This window comes from Tetrao urogallus, assembly GCF_951394365.1.
Source record: "Tetrao urogallus genome assembly, chromosome: 10".
Lineage (NCBI taxonomy): Eukaryota > Metazoa > Chordata > Aves > Galliformes > Phasianidae > Tetrao > Tetrao urogallus.
In genome coordinates, this window is record NC_136823.1 from 7,647,124 (window position 1) to 7,663,559 (window position 16,436).

The 16,436-nt window shown below is 35.8% G+C and overlaps 1 protein-coding gene across 1 annotated transcript in view; it reads left to right on the top strand.

The window, feature by feature from the left end:
- The window catches only part of CACNA2D3 (calcium voltage-gated channel auxiliary subunit alpha2delta 3), a gene marked incomplete at both ends in the record, with an annotated part of 393,832 nt that overhangs the window by 69,948 nt on the left and 307,448 nt on the right, over nucleotides 1-16,436 (top strand). The window contains one exon of the mRNA XM_079540355.1: nucleotides 13,178-13,294. Within this exon, the coding sequence (XP_079396481.1) occupies nucleotides 13,178-13,294 (117 nt within the window). The remainder of the gene's footprint in view (nucleotides 1-13,177; nucleotides 13,295-16,436) is intronic.

Genomic DNA, 16,436 nt, shown 5'->3' on the forward strand with positions numbered 1-16,436 from the left:
CAATTGCCACTTGGCAAATGCTTCTTCTTTGTCTCTAAGATAAATGTGCAAAATAGGGGACTCTTTTTGTCCATATACACCCAGCTAAAAGAACAACAAAACCCCTCGAATGAATCTCAGTTTCTGGAACCAGAACAGCTCTTCACGGACTACCTGCAGAAGTTTGGCTCCAGGAGTCGTGGGAAGGGGATTTCTTTTCTAAATTTACTCATCTTTTTGTGTGTAGTTATAGTAAAAAGTATCATTTGGGAACTGTGTTAGAAAGAATTCCAGGCAAAGTCAAAGATGATGAGCTGATGGTGATCTTGACTCATTTGTTGTTATTAAATGTGTAAAATGTTTCTGCTTGTTAGTTAAATTATTATCTGGGAACAAAGACTTTTTCTGGGAGGATTATAGCCGCTGCATGCTAATTAATGGAACAAAGAGTTGAGGGTTACAGAAGCAATAACAGTAAAATATCCACGAACAGTTGTTGGGGACATTATTTTCCTGTCAGCTGTGCTGCTGTGTGCTTTGGCATTTCTCTTGTCATCCCACAGTAACCAGAGACTTCTGTGAGGGCCTCTCAGAAACATGCTGTGTTCTAGTCCTGTGGCTTTTCTTTTCCAGAGGGTAATCTTAGACACTGGGTCAACAGAACCAGATGGGGAGAAAATAATAGTCTAGTGCTGGTATTCTTAGTGGGAAGTTAATGGCTCACCAGAAGAGATAGAGGTTGGGTGATTTTGTAGCCACTAATTGAGGAATAAAAGTTTGTGAGGAAATGCGTCACTCTTCAGTAATATATACCTGGTGACTTTGGTATGCTCAGTCTTTTATGGCTGAAGATCACAAAATGTAGTGGAAAATATTTTCCCAGCTATCAGAGTCATCAAAGAGTTGTAATTCTGTAACCAATAATTACCTTTTACAGGAAAGCTTGAACATGAGATAAAAAATTAGTTTGCTAAAAACTTGTGTTTTTATGTAATACTAACTACCAGAGTTTGAATATCCAACATTATTCAATTTCTGGTCCATCATCTTCAGTAACAACGGCTTCTTACTGGGGCACTGTTGGCTTTTTGCAGATTCCATACTATTTCACTTTTTGTGACACCTGAACAATTTCTACTTACTTAACCAAGTGGGTTCATTAAATTGCATACTTCTTGTTGCAAACAAACTTCCATCAACCATGTCTCCTCTAAGTCTATTGCCAAAACTTTTCATTTGAAGTAAAAATGTAAATGGACTGGAGTGAATGGAATATTTTCACGCTTTGACTTTTTGAAGGATGCAGTATTGACAGAAAGCCGTACAGTTTACAGGAATCAAATCAGCATCCTTTAATGTAAGCTGTTACTGCAAAATTATCTGATTTCCTGCAATAAATGTACCTTCCCTCTTTGTCTCTCCCATAAATGTATAATTCTATTTTCCTCACTTGCAAGAAGCTAGCGATGAAGTGATTGGCAGTGTTCTTGTGGTTTGACTCTTAATCTCCAGTTGGAACAGGAAAACTTTGAAGAATGAGCCAAAACCAAATTTCTTACTATGAACAGTGATTTTTAGTCTGTTTTTGTTTGTTTTATTTTAAGACCAGAAAACATTCCAATTTTATCTACAGCACCTTTCAACATAGGCCTGCTCAGTGTGTTCTAGAGGCATCTAGAGACGTAAGATGGCATCATTGGTACCTTTATGGTATTGATAACACTCAGAAATCCCTACAGGTTTTGTTGATTATAAAATAGAAAAGTATTGCATGCAGCCTTTGCCTGCAAAAGATCATTTTCCGTTTAAAAAATCCCTTTAGATGACTTTTGGTGTAGATTATATATGAAAATGTTATGTAAGCCTATTTGGGGAGAAGAAACATACTGCTTGCACATTCCCAGCAACACTGAGACCAAGCACATCTGTACAAAGTCTTCTCCCTGTTCCTGTCTATAGCTCTCAGACATCACTGTCTCCTAATGTGCATCTCAGCAGTACCTGTGACAGTAATCTAGAAGCTGCATTAGCCCTGCTACTCTAGAAGAAAATATGGTGGGCAACTGTTTTATCCTTCGACAATAACTGGAAGACAGGAAAAGGCTCCTTTAGCTGATGATAGAAATACTGCTCCATGTATGTAAATTTTTGGATCTTATTCCTGAAATTAAGATCCATGAGGTATCGTGATCTTGAAAACAGAATTGTGTTGCAAAAAAGAAATGTGAAAAATGAGAAATTTATTTTGGACAAATCAAAGGCAGCATTCTGTTAGTGCCTTTTTAAAAATTTTTAAAAATTTTTTTGACTATTTTTTGACTGAAATGGAGCTCCTTGTTGATTTGCTTGGTGATGCCCCAAAACAGTGGTGAGTCCAAGGTTGTCTTTATTATGACATAAAATTTGCATTTACAGAACCCTTTCCAACTGTGATACTGCCATAATAACGCAGGCTTTTTCAAAGGTAAGAATTTCGTGCAAATATTGAAAGTTAATTTACAGTACATGAACAGTTTTTTAGTAATGGAATATGTAGTGACAGTACAAGGTAGAATCTAGTATAAGAAAAGTAGGTAGTCCAACCAGTGGTTAAAATGGTGCTAGTGGATCGCTTTCAGTTTGCCTTTGAAATAAAATAATGCTAGTGATCTTAGAAAGGCTTAAAGGTATCTTGTATCTTTGGGTATTGGCTATTATGCATTCAGGCACCTCTGGAACAAAGAAATGACAGTGAAATGGATGGCCAGGGTTTAACTAAGTAGGTGATGGTACAGATGAGGCCCGATAAGCTTAACACTTCATCTCTGTGCTGCCACTGCGGTTTGCGAGGAGATTAGAACTGTCTGACTGTGAGGAGGGCAAGCTCCACAAATTCACTCATACATGGCAGTTCTGTAATGAGGTGATACTTCATTCCTTAAACTACTGAACTAGAACTGCACAAACAGATGTATGCCTCTGGCAGTCCTGTGCATGCAGCACATGCTCTGTTCTACCTCCAAATGCAAACAGTGTCCAGTTGCCACAATTATATTTTATTGATGCACAATGTTTTATGTGTGTTCATAGCAATAAGGGACAGGTTGTATTTTTGTGAAAGAAAGAAACCTGCAAATCAGTTCAGAATTTTTTTATTGCAGAATGTAATTTGACAAGAATTTAAATATTTTACCTTCTCATTAGTTAGTATGATAAAATCTGATGTTGGAAATTAAAAGATGATTTTGCCCTTGGCTATATGCATTATTTCTTAAACAGAAAAGCTATTTCAGAAAGCTGAGGACCCTCAGTTATGAATCTTTTACACAGTTGCTGGTAAACAACCAAAGGTCTAGCTAAGTCTTAAAGATTTTTGAGTTTGTTATTACTTTAATAAAATTGCTGAAAGCTATAAGTGGCCACTGGCAACCTCAGTGATAAGTAGATGGCTTTAAGTACCTGGCTTATTCTGCCTGCTTCAGTAAGAGCCCTGTGATTTTAACTTAAGCGTATGTTAATTACTGCTGTCTAAGAGATGTGAATGCAGTTCACCAGGGTCAGTGCTTTGCGGTGAGCAGGGAGGAATTTATCAATAGATTGACTAGTCAGCTCATGCAATTCTGGTGGTTTCCAGGTTTTGAGGGCTAGGCAGTTGTGGGAAAAGAAAATTTCTATCAAGCAATGGAGTAGTAATGGATTGCTGACTGCAGTTTGCTGAATATTGTCGTGGAGACGTATCTTAACAATGGAAATTTTAATTTCTTTGTCTTTATGAACACATTAATGGCAGTTTTAAAGTTTGGTTTGTGCAAAAATAATACTTAATGGAATTCCAACAAAATGGCTGTTAAAACTCTGCTTCTCAGAATATAATAAAACTATTTTTAAAGCCAGAGAACCAGGAGTTTTATCTTGTTTGCTCTTGCAGAGGCTGGCTGGCTTAGGGAAAGTCTTGAAATAACAGGACCACTTCTTTCCTTACAAGGAGAGATTGCCACTGCTAGGTGCTGATCACTTAAACCTGTTCTTTTTAATTTTAAAATAGACGTTATTTCATTAAACAGTGGAGGTGAATAGGACAAGCTAAGCCTCAATGTAAGTGAATATAATTTCTCAGAGCTAAAGCTTTCTGTTGCATTATAATGAACCAAATCATGCTTAAACTATATCTACACATCAATTTCCAGTAGAGTATTTGTTGCAGAAATGTGACTGTAGACATCATCACTTGTTTATGATAATGAACATCCTCACTAGAACAAGATATTGTATTTAAGGAAACAAGCACTCAAGTGGTTGTACTGCAAAACATCACTCAGTATAGGCATATGTTCCTAAAACACAAGCTGTTTTCTGTAGATGTGTGCAAACAAAGTAATACTTTAAGTGCTTTAAGCATATGAACAGAAAAAATATGGTAGAGAGATACCATTATGTGTTCTCTTTCTAATTAGAAACTTTAATGTAATTAAAATGTTCCTTTATTAAGTTTCTCTTGTGTATGAAAGGAGAAAAAGTAAATTAATTACAATCAGGAGAGCACACTGTATTCTTTATGACTTCATAGTATTGATTTGGCTATTATTCACGGCTTCTGTTCTCTGCTATGCAAATTGATACATCTTTAATTCTTAGGCACATTATCATCAATAGTGATCCACTGACAAGCAAAACAGAGCTCTTGCTGGATACTTTTTAGTACAAAAGCTCAGTGTCTTTTATAAATGTTAGTTTGTGCGTTCTATTATAGACTCTTGTGTTAAATGTTTTATTTCTATGCATTATGTCAATAACCTACATGTAATACACTGTTTATTTATGGCAAGATAAACACTATCACTAATGAGTTCCTAAATTACAGGAACATTTTCTAGTTCTACAAGAACCAGTCAAAATCTTGGTAAGCATTTCCATGCTTGTGCTTGTAGTATTGAATTAACTGTATGTAGAAAGCACAGTACATAGAAAACGCTGTAAATAAAATGAACATCCCTCACACTTCATGTGAGGTTCAACTTGGTTCAACAAGAACAAGTGCAGCATCCTGCACTTTACTCATGAGAAACCCATCCAATGTGACAGGCTTGGGGTAGGGTGGCTGCCCAGAGAGGTGACAGAGGAGTCACTGTACCTGGAGGTGTTTGAGAAATGTGTAGATTTGACAGTGAACAACATGGCTTAGTGGATATTGTGCTGATGGGTTGACAGTTGGACTAGATGACCTTAGAGGTCTTTTGCAGCCTTAATGATCCTACAAATACATCAGATGCCACTTTAAGAAAGTATGCAGTATAGCTAAATGGTCAAAGAATAAAGATGTGGGCAAGATCTGTTATACAGATTGACTAGTATCACATAACAATCTTTCAAAGGTATTTATTATATGTTGGATTGGGAATTGTTTAACGGTTGAACTCTTCATTTTTCTTGCGTATTTATGTTTAGTTGTGGAGCTTTGAAGGAAATCATTGTGAATATGCCCTTCTAGACTAAATATACAGAAAAGCTACTCATCCTGTGCAGTTTCTTGGGAACTTTTACAAGTGACTGAAAATCACACAGGAAAGTGCAGAGCATCGTTGTCATGCAGTGCTTGTGATGCAAGACAACAAATGTGCTTTCACACTTCCAGGCAGTGCCAAGTGCAATACTTTCGGTTTCCAAATTCTTAATTTTTATGGTTAGCCTGATAAATTCTTTTCAGGACATCAGCACAGAGACAACGTGGAGGTGGTCAAGTTTTCAAAGAGTCTGAGAACATATTGGTATTGCTGGCTTTGGTACAACAGAGAGGAGTTTAAATTTTTGTGAAGGAAATCATTTTTCATCTTCAGTAATTATAGTGAAAAATTGGAAGCCTAAATTTGGATGCCAGGGTTCAGCTATTCAGAAGTGACTTTCTCTGTTGTAATTAGGAGAGTCCACTTTGATATATAGTGTTCTGGTATCTGTCTAAAAAACCAAAATCAATGTAAATACTTTTATCACGTGGATACGGAAAAGTGCAATGATGAGATATTGCTGCAGCAATCAATGCCATGTCCTTCATAGGGAGAGTCAATGAATTAAAACCTGTTTAGAAGTTAATGTCAAAGGTACCACATAATACAAAGAGTAAAGGTTTAAAAGTATTATCTGAGCAGATGAATGCTAGCTCCAGAAAGCATTGCAAATCATGAACAGATTTTCAGTTTCCCAAGGAGTTGAAATTGCGTGTTTTTGTTTTGTTTTGTTTTCCTGAGGAAAAAATTACCCCTAGCTATTTTAAAAGACTGGCACCTTTTCATCTTGCCATGAGGTGTGAGATTTGTTACGCAATATTTCTCTTCAGGGTGCATTTTGTTTTTCTCTTTACTCCACCTTAATCTCTTGCTTTCTTCCTTACTCATTTTATTTTGTAACTAATTTAGGGGCAACTACGGAAGGTGAGGAGATGACTATCTAACTTGTTTTTTTGGAGTGGAAAATAGGCATTGTCTAATAAATGTATGTGGGGATACTGATACCCAAAGCAGTGCCTGCGGATGAGACAGACATAGGTCTGCCAGAATGGAACAAAAAGGAGATGGACAGACACACTGATAAAAGGAAGCATAATGAGAAAAATGCTATTAAAAAAGCCTGATTGAGTGAATTACCTTGTAGATGTGTCTTGTGACCTTTCAGCACAAAGCAAGCTATCTCTTTAGTTGTCCTTGTTTCCGGTAGCCATAAAGGCTTTCAGAGAAGGATGATGCAGTTTGATGTGCAAAAGAAAATGTTTCAGTATGTTGTCCCAGCTGAGAAATGGATGTAAATAGTAGGTTATCAGGTTCCCTGCTTCTCAATCAGCAGTGACTCAGATCAACTGTCCAGGATGAAAGGGCACATTCTCACACTTCTTCAGACTTTTGTGAGGAGCAGGTGAGATGTATGTGCTCCTTATAGTTGCTTTCACCTGAAAATGGTGGCTTTCCCTTGGATGACATACCCACTGAGTTATACTGTGGTCCTTCAGATTTATACCTATGTTTTTTTTATTTCATGTTTTTAAGTATTTCATGTGAAATACTGCAGTGGGTTTTCAAGAGCACATCTATGGAAAAAGAAGTCTGTAGAACAGTTTCAGAATGTTCCTTTTTTGAGCTAAATGATGACTTGACATTCTCTTCTAAGACAAAATAAAGGTGTATATAATTACAAGAATAGGCTCTACAAGATAAATTTCTAAAGCAGCTTTTAATGATTGTTTTTAACTGGCTCTTAAAACAACAACAACAACAACAAGAAAAACAATACCTACACTTTTCAAGTCTTCCAGTGATAACAAATTTCCCAGGTAAGCTGAAAGCTGATCTTTGGTTACTGTGTAAAATGTATAACTCTGTGCAGCTGATTGTGGTAAAATAATGTACAACAAATGTTTCCATACTTCGCATTTCAAAGTGTACATTATTTTATGAAGTGGCTAAACTGGAGTTTGAGGTAGCAGGAGTTTCACCATAAGTGACAAAGGTTGAACAAAACAGGCTGGTGTAGAGTCCCTTGGAGTCATTTGATGAAGTGAATAAAGATTTCCCTGTAGAAAAGAAAATGAGTATGCCATCACACTGGTCATTGCTGATGGATTTCATCAACACAAAGAGGTTCAGTAAAGGTTAATAGGAGTGTGTAATGTGGTGTAACACAAACTTCCAATTATCAAGGAGGTCTTTAATGTCAAGGTAAGGAAAAATATGCCATTGTGACTCGTACTTCCTTATAGATCAAGCTGGAGTTAACAATGTTGTCTGTGGTCTATCAGGCAGGGCACTGGAAGAGTAACCAAGAGAGCAACTCTTTGTTGCTGTAAAGTGTTGTGGGACTTTGGGCATGTTACTGAATTTATCTGTCTCAATATTTTCATGTACAGAATTGGGGTTGTTAGGCCCTTCTTTTATAAAGTCTTCAGAGATCTGTGAATGACAAATCTTATACAGGCTTTAAACCAAAATGTTTTTGTTCATAAATTCTCAGCAGGCATTGGCTGCAAAGTAAGGACAAATCTAATATTGCTTATTTTGTTAAGACATTAAATCTTGCTCCACCAAGTTCATTTTAGAGTGAGGAGGAGCAGGCAATAACTTAACAGCGATATTGTTTAAACAAAACTGAAAAAACAACCCCCCAAACCACCACCCTGAGATTATTGCAATAATGGAGAAATACAGAAATCTTTTACTAAGGAGAGATTCACAGATGAGTCTATCAAAGGAGTGCACCATCTGTAGTTGATGTCTCTGCTGTGGTAGTGCCATCTGAGTACCCTTCTGCTCAGTGGAAATGCTCAGATTCCCACACTCATGCACATATAATTCTGGAGACTGCTATTTCATTGGCTTCAAATTCAGGTTTACTCAAACAGTACGTATTTAATTAGTGACCCCTCACTTGTAATGAAGGATGTAAAGACTATGCTTTGTTTTTTTAAATCATCTGCAGGAAATTGCTCTGTGAGCTCTTACATACAGAGCGGTTGTGTGCTAGTACGAAAGAGCACTGCAAGAGCTCAAGTGACAGAAGATTTGAGCTTTCCTGAGCTCTCCAAGTTTGTGTCTCTGTTCATATCTCCTCTATCCTCCATAGAATTATTAATGGTGGAAGGCAGCACATAGTGCAACTACATTGTCAGTCTGCTCCACAGTAATGGTGGGGTTGGAGTTTTATGACTAAAAGCAAAATAACTAAAAAATGAGTAAGAGTTTTAAAGCACCCTGAATAAATGCCATTTAAATTTTGTTCAGTAGAGCTAACAGCATGCATTTCAAAAATTCTTATATGAGGAAAACATTGAAAATTCAATGTGAGCTTTGTGTGTGTGTTTCTATAATCTCATTTTACATTTGAAGTTTTGAGACTTGAACATCTGAATGTGTTTTTGGTTTGTGTTTTTTATGAATGACATCGAATAAACATTTTTTTTATGGAAGCGATCGATTGAAATGTATAGTTCAACTTTCATTTGCATGTTGGTTCTGCTTTTCCTTTATAAAATAATAATGCACTCATATATCAACCTGCAATGTATGCGTGAGAAAAACGCTATCTCAAATAGCCACATTTATAATTATGTACAAATATGTGAGATATAGTTATGAATACTTCTCAGAGGCTTATATCCATTCCTAAATATGTAACACAGATTGCTTTTGAAGGCTTATTATAGAGTTGGCGTTGAGTAAATATACTTCTTTAATCAGGATGGTGGTGATATTTGCCTCCTCTGAAGATCACTGGGAGTGGGAGGACTTTTCATCATAGATGGTTCTGCCTGTGTTCAAAGCACCCACATGTACAAAGAGTGATGCTGAGAGCTGCTTACACGCCTGTTAGTAACTTGAAATGTTTTGGCATACAACACAATTATCAGGATTTTGATAAAAGTTTATAGGTAGATACAAACAAGAACACAATTATCACATTTGTCCCAGAAGAAAATAATTCAAACTGTAGCTGATCTGTGCTATCTTTCTGAAGTTGTCTTTCTCCAAGAGAGTATTTCTTTTCCTCCTTATTCACTCAATCTGCATTTTTTTAATTTAAATCATAATTAATGTTGTTATTGTTTATTTGGCGTTTGTTATACTTCAGTGCCAAATGCTTGGATTGCATTAAGTGATTCAGACATGCGTTTCGTGTGGACTCCTTTATGGTATGCTGATTTTAGATGAATGCTTACCATGCAAGTGGGGGGAGGAAGGAAAACAAAACAAAAAAGACCCCTAAATTAAATCCATGAACAGCATTAGAAGTTCTGACAGTGAAGTGCTGTCGGTCTTTGCCTGGTACTTATGTGAAATGATGTGGCAAAACAGATATTGCAGAAATAACTTATTTTTTGTCTGCTGTGTCAAATGATGAATGTTCATGTCTCTGTGGAGAATTTCTTAGCAAATGTGGATTTTGCTAACAAAAAGAAACAAACCAGAAGTTGCTTAGTTGTATCTGCTCGGTCTTCTTGACAACTGGAAGACAGCTTATCAAAAGAAATGTCCAACCATGACTTTAACTTTCGATACATTTTTGTGGAAAAATCAGTTATTTACAGTTTACATTTTTGACAAAGGAGAGAAAATGGCTGATTTAAAACATTGTTTGGAAGAGTTATTCAGAGTGACTATATGAAGGTAGTTTGCAACTAAGCAATATAAAGGATAACCCAGGCCAAAAGCTGAGTATTTTCCACCAGCATTTTCCCAGTAGTTTTTTCCTTAGGACTGTGCCAGTAAAATTGCAATTGTTTTTTTTCAGGATTACATTAAAATAAAATAACTGTATTTTAAAATTTGTTTGGATTTATTTTGAGTGAACATCTGCATTGTTTTAGCTAATTTATTTAAATTAAAAGCAAATGTATACTCTAAATTGTAGTGTCAGGAAAACTATGAAACCCTGAAGATCAGACAGCAGTAGGAGTGGTGAGAGGAAGAGGATTCATTATTAATGACTTTTTTTTGTCGCAGATTTATTGTGTTGGTTTTTTCATATCTGCTTTGATTTAGATTTCTTGTGTTCATACTTTTGTTGGTCAGCATCTTTCTAGACTCAAACAAAATTACCATCTTCCAGAACATTCAGTACTGAGAGGAGGTTCATGGATATGCACGAATGAAGCTGGCACCTCTCCCCTCCATGAACAATCACTAGAGCAAAAGAATTCTAAAACCAGCTGCTGTTCTTTCTGGCCACATCATTTCTACTGTCTTTGAACCTTCCACTGATGGCTGAATAAATAACAGAATTGTTTTTATGGCAATGAAATTCTGAATATAAAATACACGTTAAGTAAACACCTCAGTTGCCAAAGTCTTGCAGATCAAGTAAATACTCCTGGCTTGTTGCAATTGTTCTTTAAGTTTTCCTACAATTGGCTGGATGAGCACTGTGCAAGATGTGTGGTCTTTTGTTGTTATAATTTAAACAATATCTCTTTCTTTCTTCCCATATATATTTTTTTTTAATGCTGGAACTTTGGCTTTAAGTTAGGGAAAAATGAATCAATGTACTGAGTAGTATCACAATTATTTTGAATGGAAACGACTTGTTAATTATCAAATAACAGAAGTTACTCAAAATTGAGAAATTTGAGTTTTTAATATGTTTCCTCAGTAACCTAAGATACTACATGATGCAATTCTCTGTGGCTAGAAAATGCTGACTTTCATTCTAAAACGTAATTTTCCAACAAATGCAGTGAATAATCTGATTTTCTCCATTTAACGGCAAAGCTTAAATCAATACAACTGGGGACCTGAAAACAGCCTCTTGAAGGGATGTATTTTAGAATACTTTCTAAGAATTCAAAGATCAATACTGCAGGGAGCAGTTTTTATCAGACTCTGATATCTTGAACATGACCTGTGCAGCTTGAAATAAATGAGTCAAATTTGTACTTAGTCCGTTGACATAATAAATATGATGTTCATAGCAGTGCGTTTTGTCACTTGTTTTATATTCTCCAAAGCTTCTAATCCTGTAGGACATGAGCAGACTTTGAGATCATTAATTAACTGGGAGTGTTTTCAATTTACTGTTAATCTAGTCCATTTTATCACATTTCATTGCAGTAATATTTACCTCCCTGTTGTTTACTGCATTCTATTGTTTTCTCCAATAATCGCAAAAAAAGATTTATTTATTTTAGACAAATCACCATGCTATCCTATACGTCTACCTATCTATATTTCAGAATGGATAATAGAAGTTGAGCTGAATTTAGTAGTGAACTTGCAGAGTTGAAATAAAAATGTTTTTAGGCATGTGGAAAAAAAAGGCTAGAAAGGGGAAAAAAAAAATCATCCTGCTTTCCTCCAAAGAACAAAATGCAGGCAGTCTGCTTGAAGCTTCATAAATATTACAAGATTAATATTAAAGTCTGAAATAAAATAATCTCATAGTGGGAAGCAATGTAAAAGTAAATAAATTAATTACCGGAATAGGAAAATTACAGAATATGAAAATTCAATATCCTAAATATTTTTGATGACATTGTTAACCTTTTTATGGCATAGTCTGCAAATGATATTTTATCAAATTTTCCTATCAAAACATGAATGCAAGCTTTTACAGATAAGTATTCAGATTAAAGCTGGTTCAAAGTGTCATTTGCCTTGAAAATTAGTTGAAAGAAATGAGAACAATATGCATAGAAATTCTCTTACAGTAAATTCCTTTCTTCTGTCACCTGACAGGACATGACTGGTCCTTGTTCATTGTTTTGATCACTAAAATGTTCATCCTGATGCTTTAAGCCATTTTTCTTCTATCTCCGTATTCTTCCTTCTCTCTAATGTTGCACATGTTTTGGAGAAAATCATTATTGCAAAGGCAAATGTTCTTCATGTATTTACTTAGTATTACTGTCTCGGCACTTAGAGTAAAAATACAGTGGAGTGACGTGAGTAGGAGAAACAGTCTCTGTATTAAACACTTTGAAATTTGGCTCCAGAGAATATTACACTTTTTTTTTTTTTTTTTTTTTTTTTTGTACATTATATTCTTACAAGGTAAGGTTCAATTATAAGCACTAATTAAAAAAATGGTTGTTTTGCAGAAAATAAAGAGGATAAAAATTGAATGTATTTTCAGTCTAAGAGTTATGTTGTGAAAGAGACCATAAGTTAATGCTCATCCATATTGTGCAAATGATGCTTTGCATTCAAATAAGGGCACATATTTCCGTGGTTTGTTGAGGGGTTTTCCTTGCAAGGAAAGTTAAGGACATGTAGACATGTTTATAGTGTAAGTATTCCTAATCTAAGGGTCTTGTAAACCACATAAAATAGATATTTGCAGGATCTTCATTGGTGAAGGAGGTTTCTAAATGGCGAAGACATATGTGTATCATTGGTTTAAAATACTTTTGAATGGAATACAGAGATTTTTTTCTTCAATATTTTGATGTTTGGTTGTCTGGAGGGGTAATTTAACTGTTGTGAAGGAAAATATATTCCTACTATGCATAGCATAAATATTTCTATTGTATTTTCTTAGCAGAGTTCTGGTACTAACCCCATTGTTTCTTCTGTATGTCGGTGTCTTTGTGCCTAGCAGCATTCTGTCAACAAATAAACATCAAATAAGTAGAGAATATCAGCAACAGCGTAAAAGAAACCAATCATTAGTTGTCAAAATTTCAACTGGTTCCTTGAATAATTTTTTCCTTAACTCTTTTTTTTTTTTTTTTAATTTCTTCCCTCAGAAATACAAAGAGTATGAGAAAGACGTTGCAATAGAAGAAATCGACGGCCTTCAGCTTGTGAAAAAGTTAGCAAAGAATATGGAAGAAATGTTTCATAAAAAGTCTGAAGCTGTGCGGGTAAGCAGCAGAGCTGTCTGATATTTCATTCTCTAATGTCAAACTAAGCATGGAATTTAGGCTCTGCTATGGAAGGTGTACAAGCAGTTGAAAATGAAATGGAAACACTAAAGTTTTTTTAGAAGTATTTTTGATGCGGAAGTATTTTTAGAATCACTTTTCCAGAGAATATATATAAATGTTTTATAGCATCAATAGATAAACACAAAAGTGTGTAGCAAGGTTTGGACTACCTGTTTCCCATATGGATTGGTAAGCTATCACTTGTGTTTGGTAAAATATATCTGTTACAAATGGTTGTGCATTATTATATTAGAATTCACGTAATCAAACCAAAGCAGACTTCATATTATTGCTTTCTAGTACAAAAATATTACTGGGAGAAACTTCTGATTTCAATAGCTGTCCTCTAGATCAAATCGAGAAAAAGTTGAAATGCTTTTATTTGTGGTAAGTAGTACATAGCTGTAAAGGCAACGTATCAACAGTCTACAGTAGCTACCTACTGTATGTACTTCTGCAGGCCTGAGTAGTTTGTTGGTTTTTTTTTTTTTTTAAACTCCATTCTGACACCTTATTTGTGCTCAGTATTTTATTAGATTTACTGTAGAAAAAGGAAAAAGTCTGAGACCTGTGTTCTTCTGCATTAAATAGGATTTTATTTTATTTTATTTTATTTTTTGTAACACTTGTCCTAAAGAATATCAGGTATTCCTGTTCTATTCTTCATTTTACATTATTCTTTGAAATTTAGGTGGCTGCCTATAGCTGTAGTTCCTGTTGTATCAGCAATGTCAATGAGCTGACAATCTGCTGTGGTGATGCTCTGTGCTGTCATCTACCTTGCTTTTGGTCATATGTTTGTTCAGTTGAGATGGAGGTCTCAGCATCTAAACTGTGAAGCTAAAGGCATCACCCAAGGAAGGGAATTCCATTTGCGTAGCTGCAAATACAATTCAGCCTTTCATTTTTATTTTTAGTGCAAAAGGGAGGAAGGAATTTGGTGCTCTTTTAGAGGCTGAATTTTCTGGGTTGGCAGCAAACTAAAACATATTTCAGCTTGTAAACTGAGCACATTTGGCAGGGAAGCAAAGAAAGACAAAAAAACATGGAAACCCCACAGTGCCATTTTAATGGTCTGTTTTTCAGAGGGAAAACTGCACTTTAAGGTACATGCAACAGCTTCCAGAAGCCTGCAAGTTGCCTGCAGAGGTACAGTGATTATATAGGGATGGTTTTCCTTGTTCTCTAGAGAAAACTAGTGCCCTGATGTTGTAAAAATGTCCAAAAGTGTTAGAGCAGTGATCCTCTAGAGCTAGAAGTGACAGCAAGCTGTGTAGAGTGGAAGAGAACACCTTTTCTATAGGTGTGGAGCACTGCGGGGAAGAGCACTTGTTCTCTCAGTTACAGCTTTATAATGAATGTTTTCCAATGGCGGTGAAGTGTATAGAGCTGCTTTGGCCTCTTCACATAAATGGAGTTTTTCCACTCCTCAGGAGGAAAATAAGCAACCAAAGCTTCCTGCACCAATATAGGCTATTGTGCTCTGTGTAAATCTTAAAGCACTTGGATAGTGCTATCTGAACGAACTTCAGTGCCAAAATAACCCGACTGATATCTAGAATGTTCTTAGGACAGTTTCCATCTTTGGAAAAGCATTTAGAAGCTTGGTTTGAATAGGGATGCTTCATTTTAAAGTTAATTTCTCTAGGATATCTTTCAGGAAAGTTACTTTTTGCAGAAATACAAGACAGGGCTTATCTGAGGTGGTTCTCTGTGGGAGTCAGAGATGGAATGGGTGACTGCCCATGCTCTGGTAATAATTTCAAAACCTGCAAGAGTTCCATTTGACAGTAGAATTTACTATTTTTTGTCCTGATAAGTTTTGACCAGATTCTTTCTTTGGCACATTACAGCTCACTTTCTTATGCCTGTAGAAGTGAGAAGGGAATTGCAAAGCATATATAGGACTAAGACCTATTCTACAATAAGACAAAGCTGTGCTGAATCCTTCTGCCTCTAATACGGTAGAGTTTTGACCTAAACTTTGAGTGGAAATGTTCTGAGCACTGAAACCTAGAGATTAGATTAATCTTTTAGATGATTAGAGGTTAATATCCGGTAAGTAGCAAATGAAGATCAACTCCTGCCCAAGGACTTTGTGGATGCCCCATCTCTGGAGGCCAGGCTGAATGTGGCTCTGGGCAGCCTGGTCCGATGGTTGATGACCCTGCACACAGCAGGGGGGTTGAAACTCAGTGATCATTGTGGTCCTTTTCAACCTAGGCCATTCTATTCTATGATTCTTAAATATCATTCAGCCTTAGAAATGTGGGGCAACGATTGAGAAGAAATGTGTGTCACTCCAGAGCACTGGTTGAATTAGCTACAGGTAGATCATAATCCGTAGTGTAGTGTAAAGTACTTTTTAAATGAAGCACTTTAATCAATGCACTTTCTCAGCTTTTAGCATATGCAGCAAAATCTGACAACATTTCAGGAAGCTGCAGTCATACAGAATGTTTGATTTGTGAAATAGGCCAACAAGAAAGATTAGGAGATACAGAAATAGCATGGCATGGAAAGTTCTTTTTTTTGTTGTTTTCTTTTTTTCTTTCTTTTTTTTCTTTTTTTTTTTTTTTTGTTTTGTTTTCTGTTTTGTTTTGCTTTCTACTTTCAAACACGTTAACTTGTTCTGAGGTACTAATCACTACTGGATTCTCTTCTCCCTCCTACTCATTTATAGTCTGGTTGAATTTTTATCTTTGTCTCATCGCTTTTCATAGTGATTAGTTGGTTCAGTGTGATTTTTATCATATTCATCCCATTTGAATTACCCTTCACTATGCAATTATCCTATCACAGAATGTCCTATTTTTGTGCTGTCAGATACATAAAATAAATGGAAAACTGAAAGTGCTAAACCAATTATGTAACCTTTTGTCATCTACTTACTGATGGAAACCCTTGCAAGCAACTCCCCCTACTCCCAGTGTTCACTATTTACATTAGATTTATGTCAGATCAGGATATTTCTGTTAACTGTTTCTTTCCTAGCACTGCCCTACTTAACGAAATTTCAGACAGGCAATTTGCAAATCTCATTTTTAAATATTTGTGACAGGGTTTGTGTTAATACCGT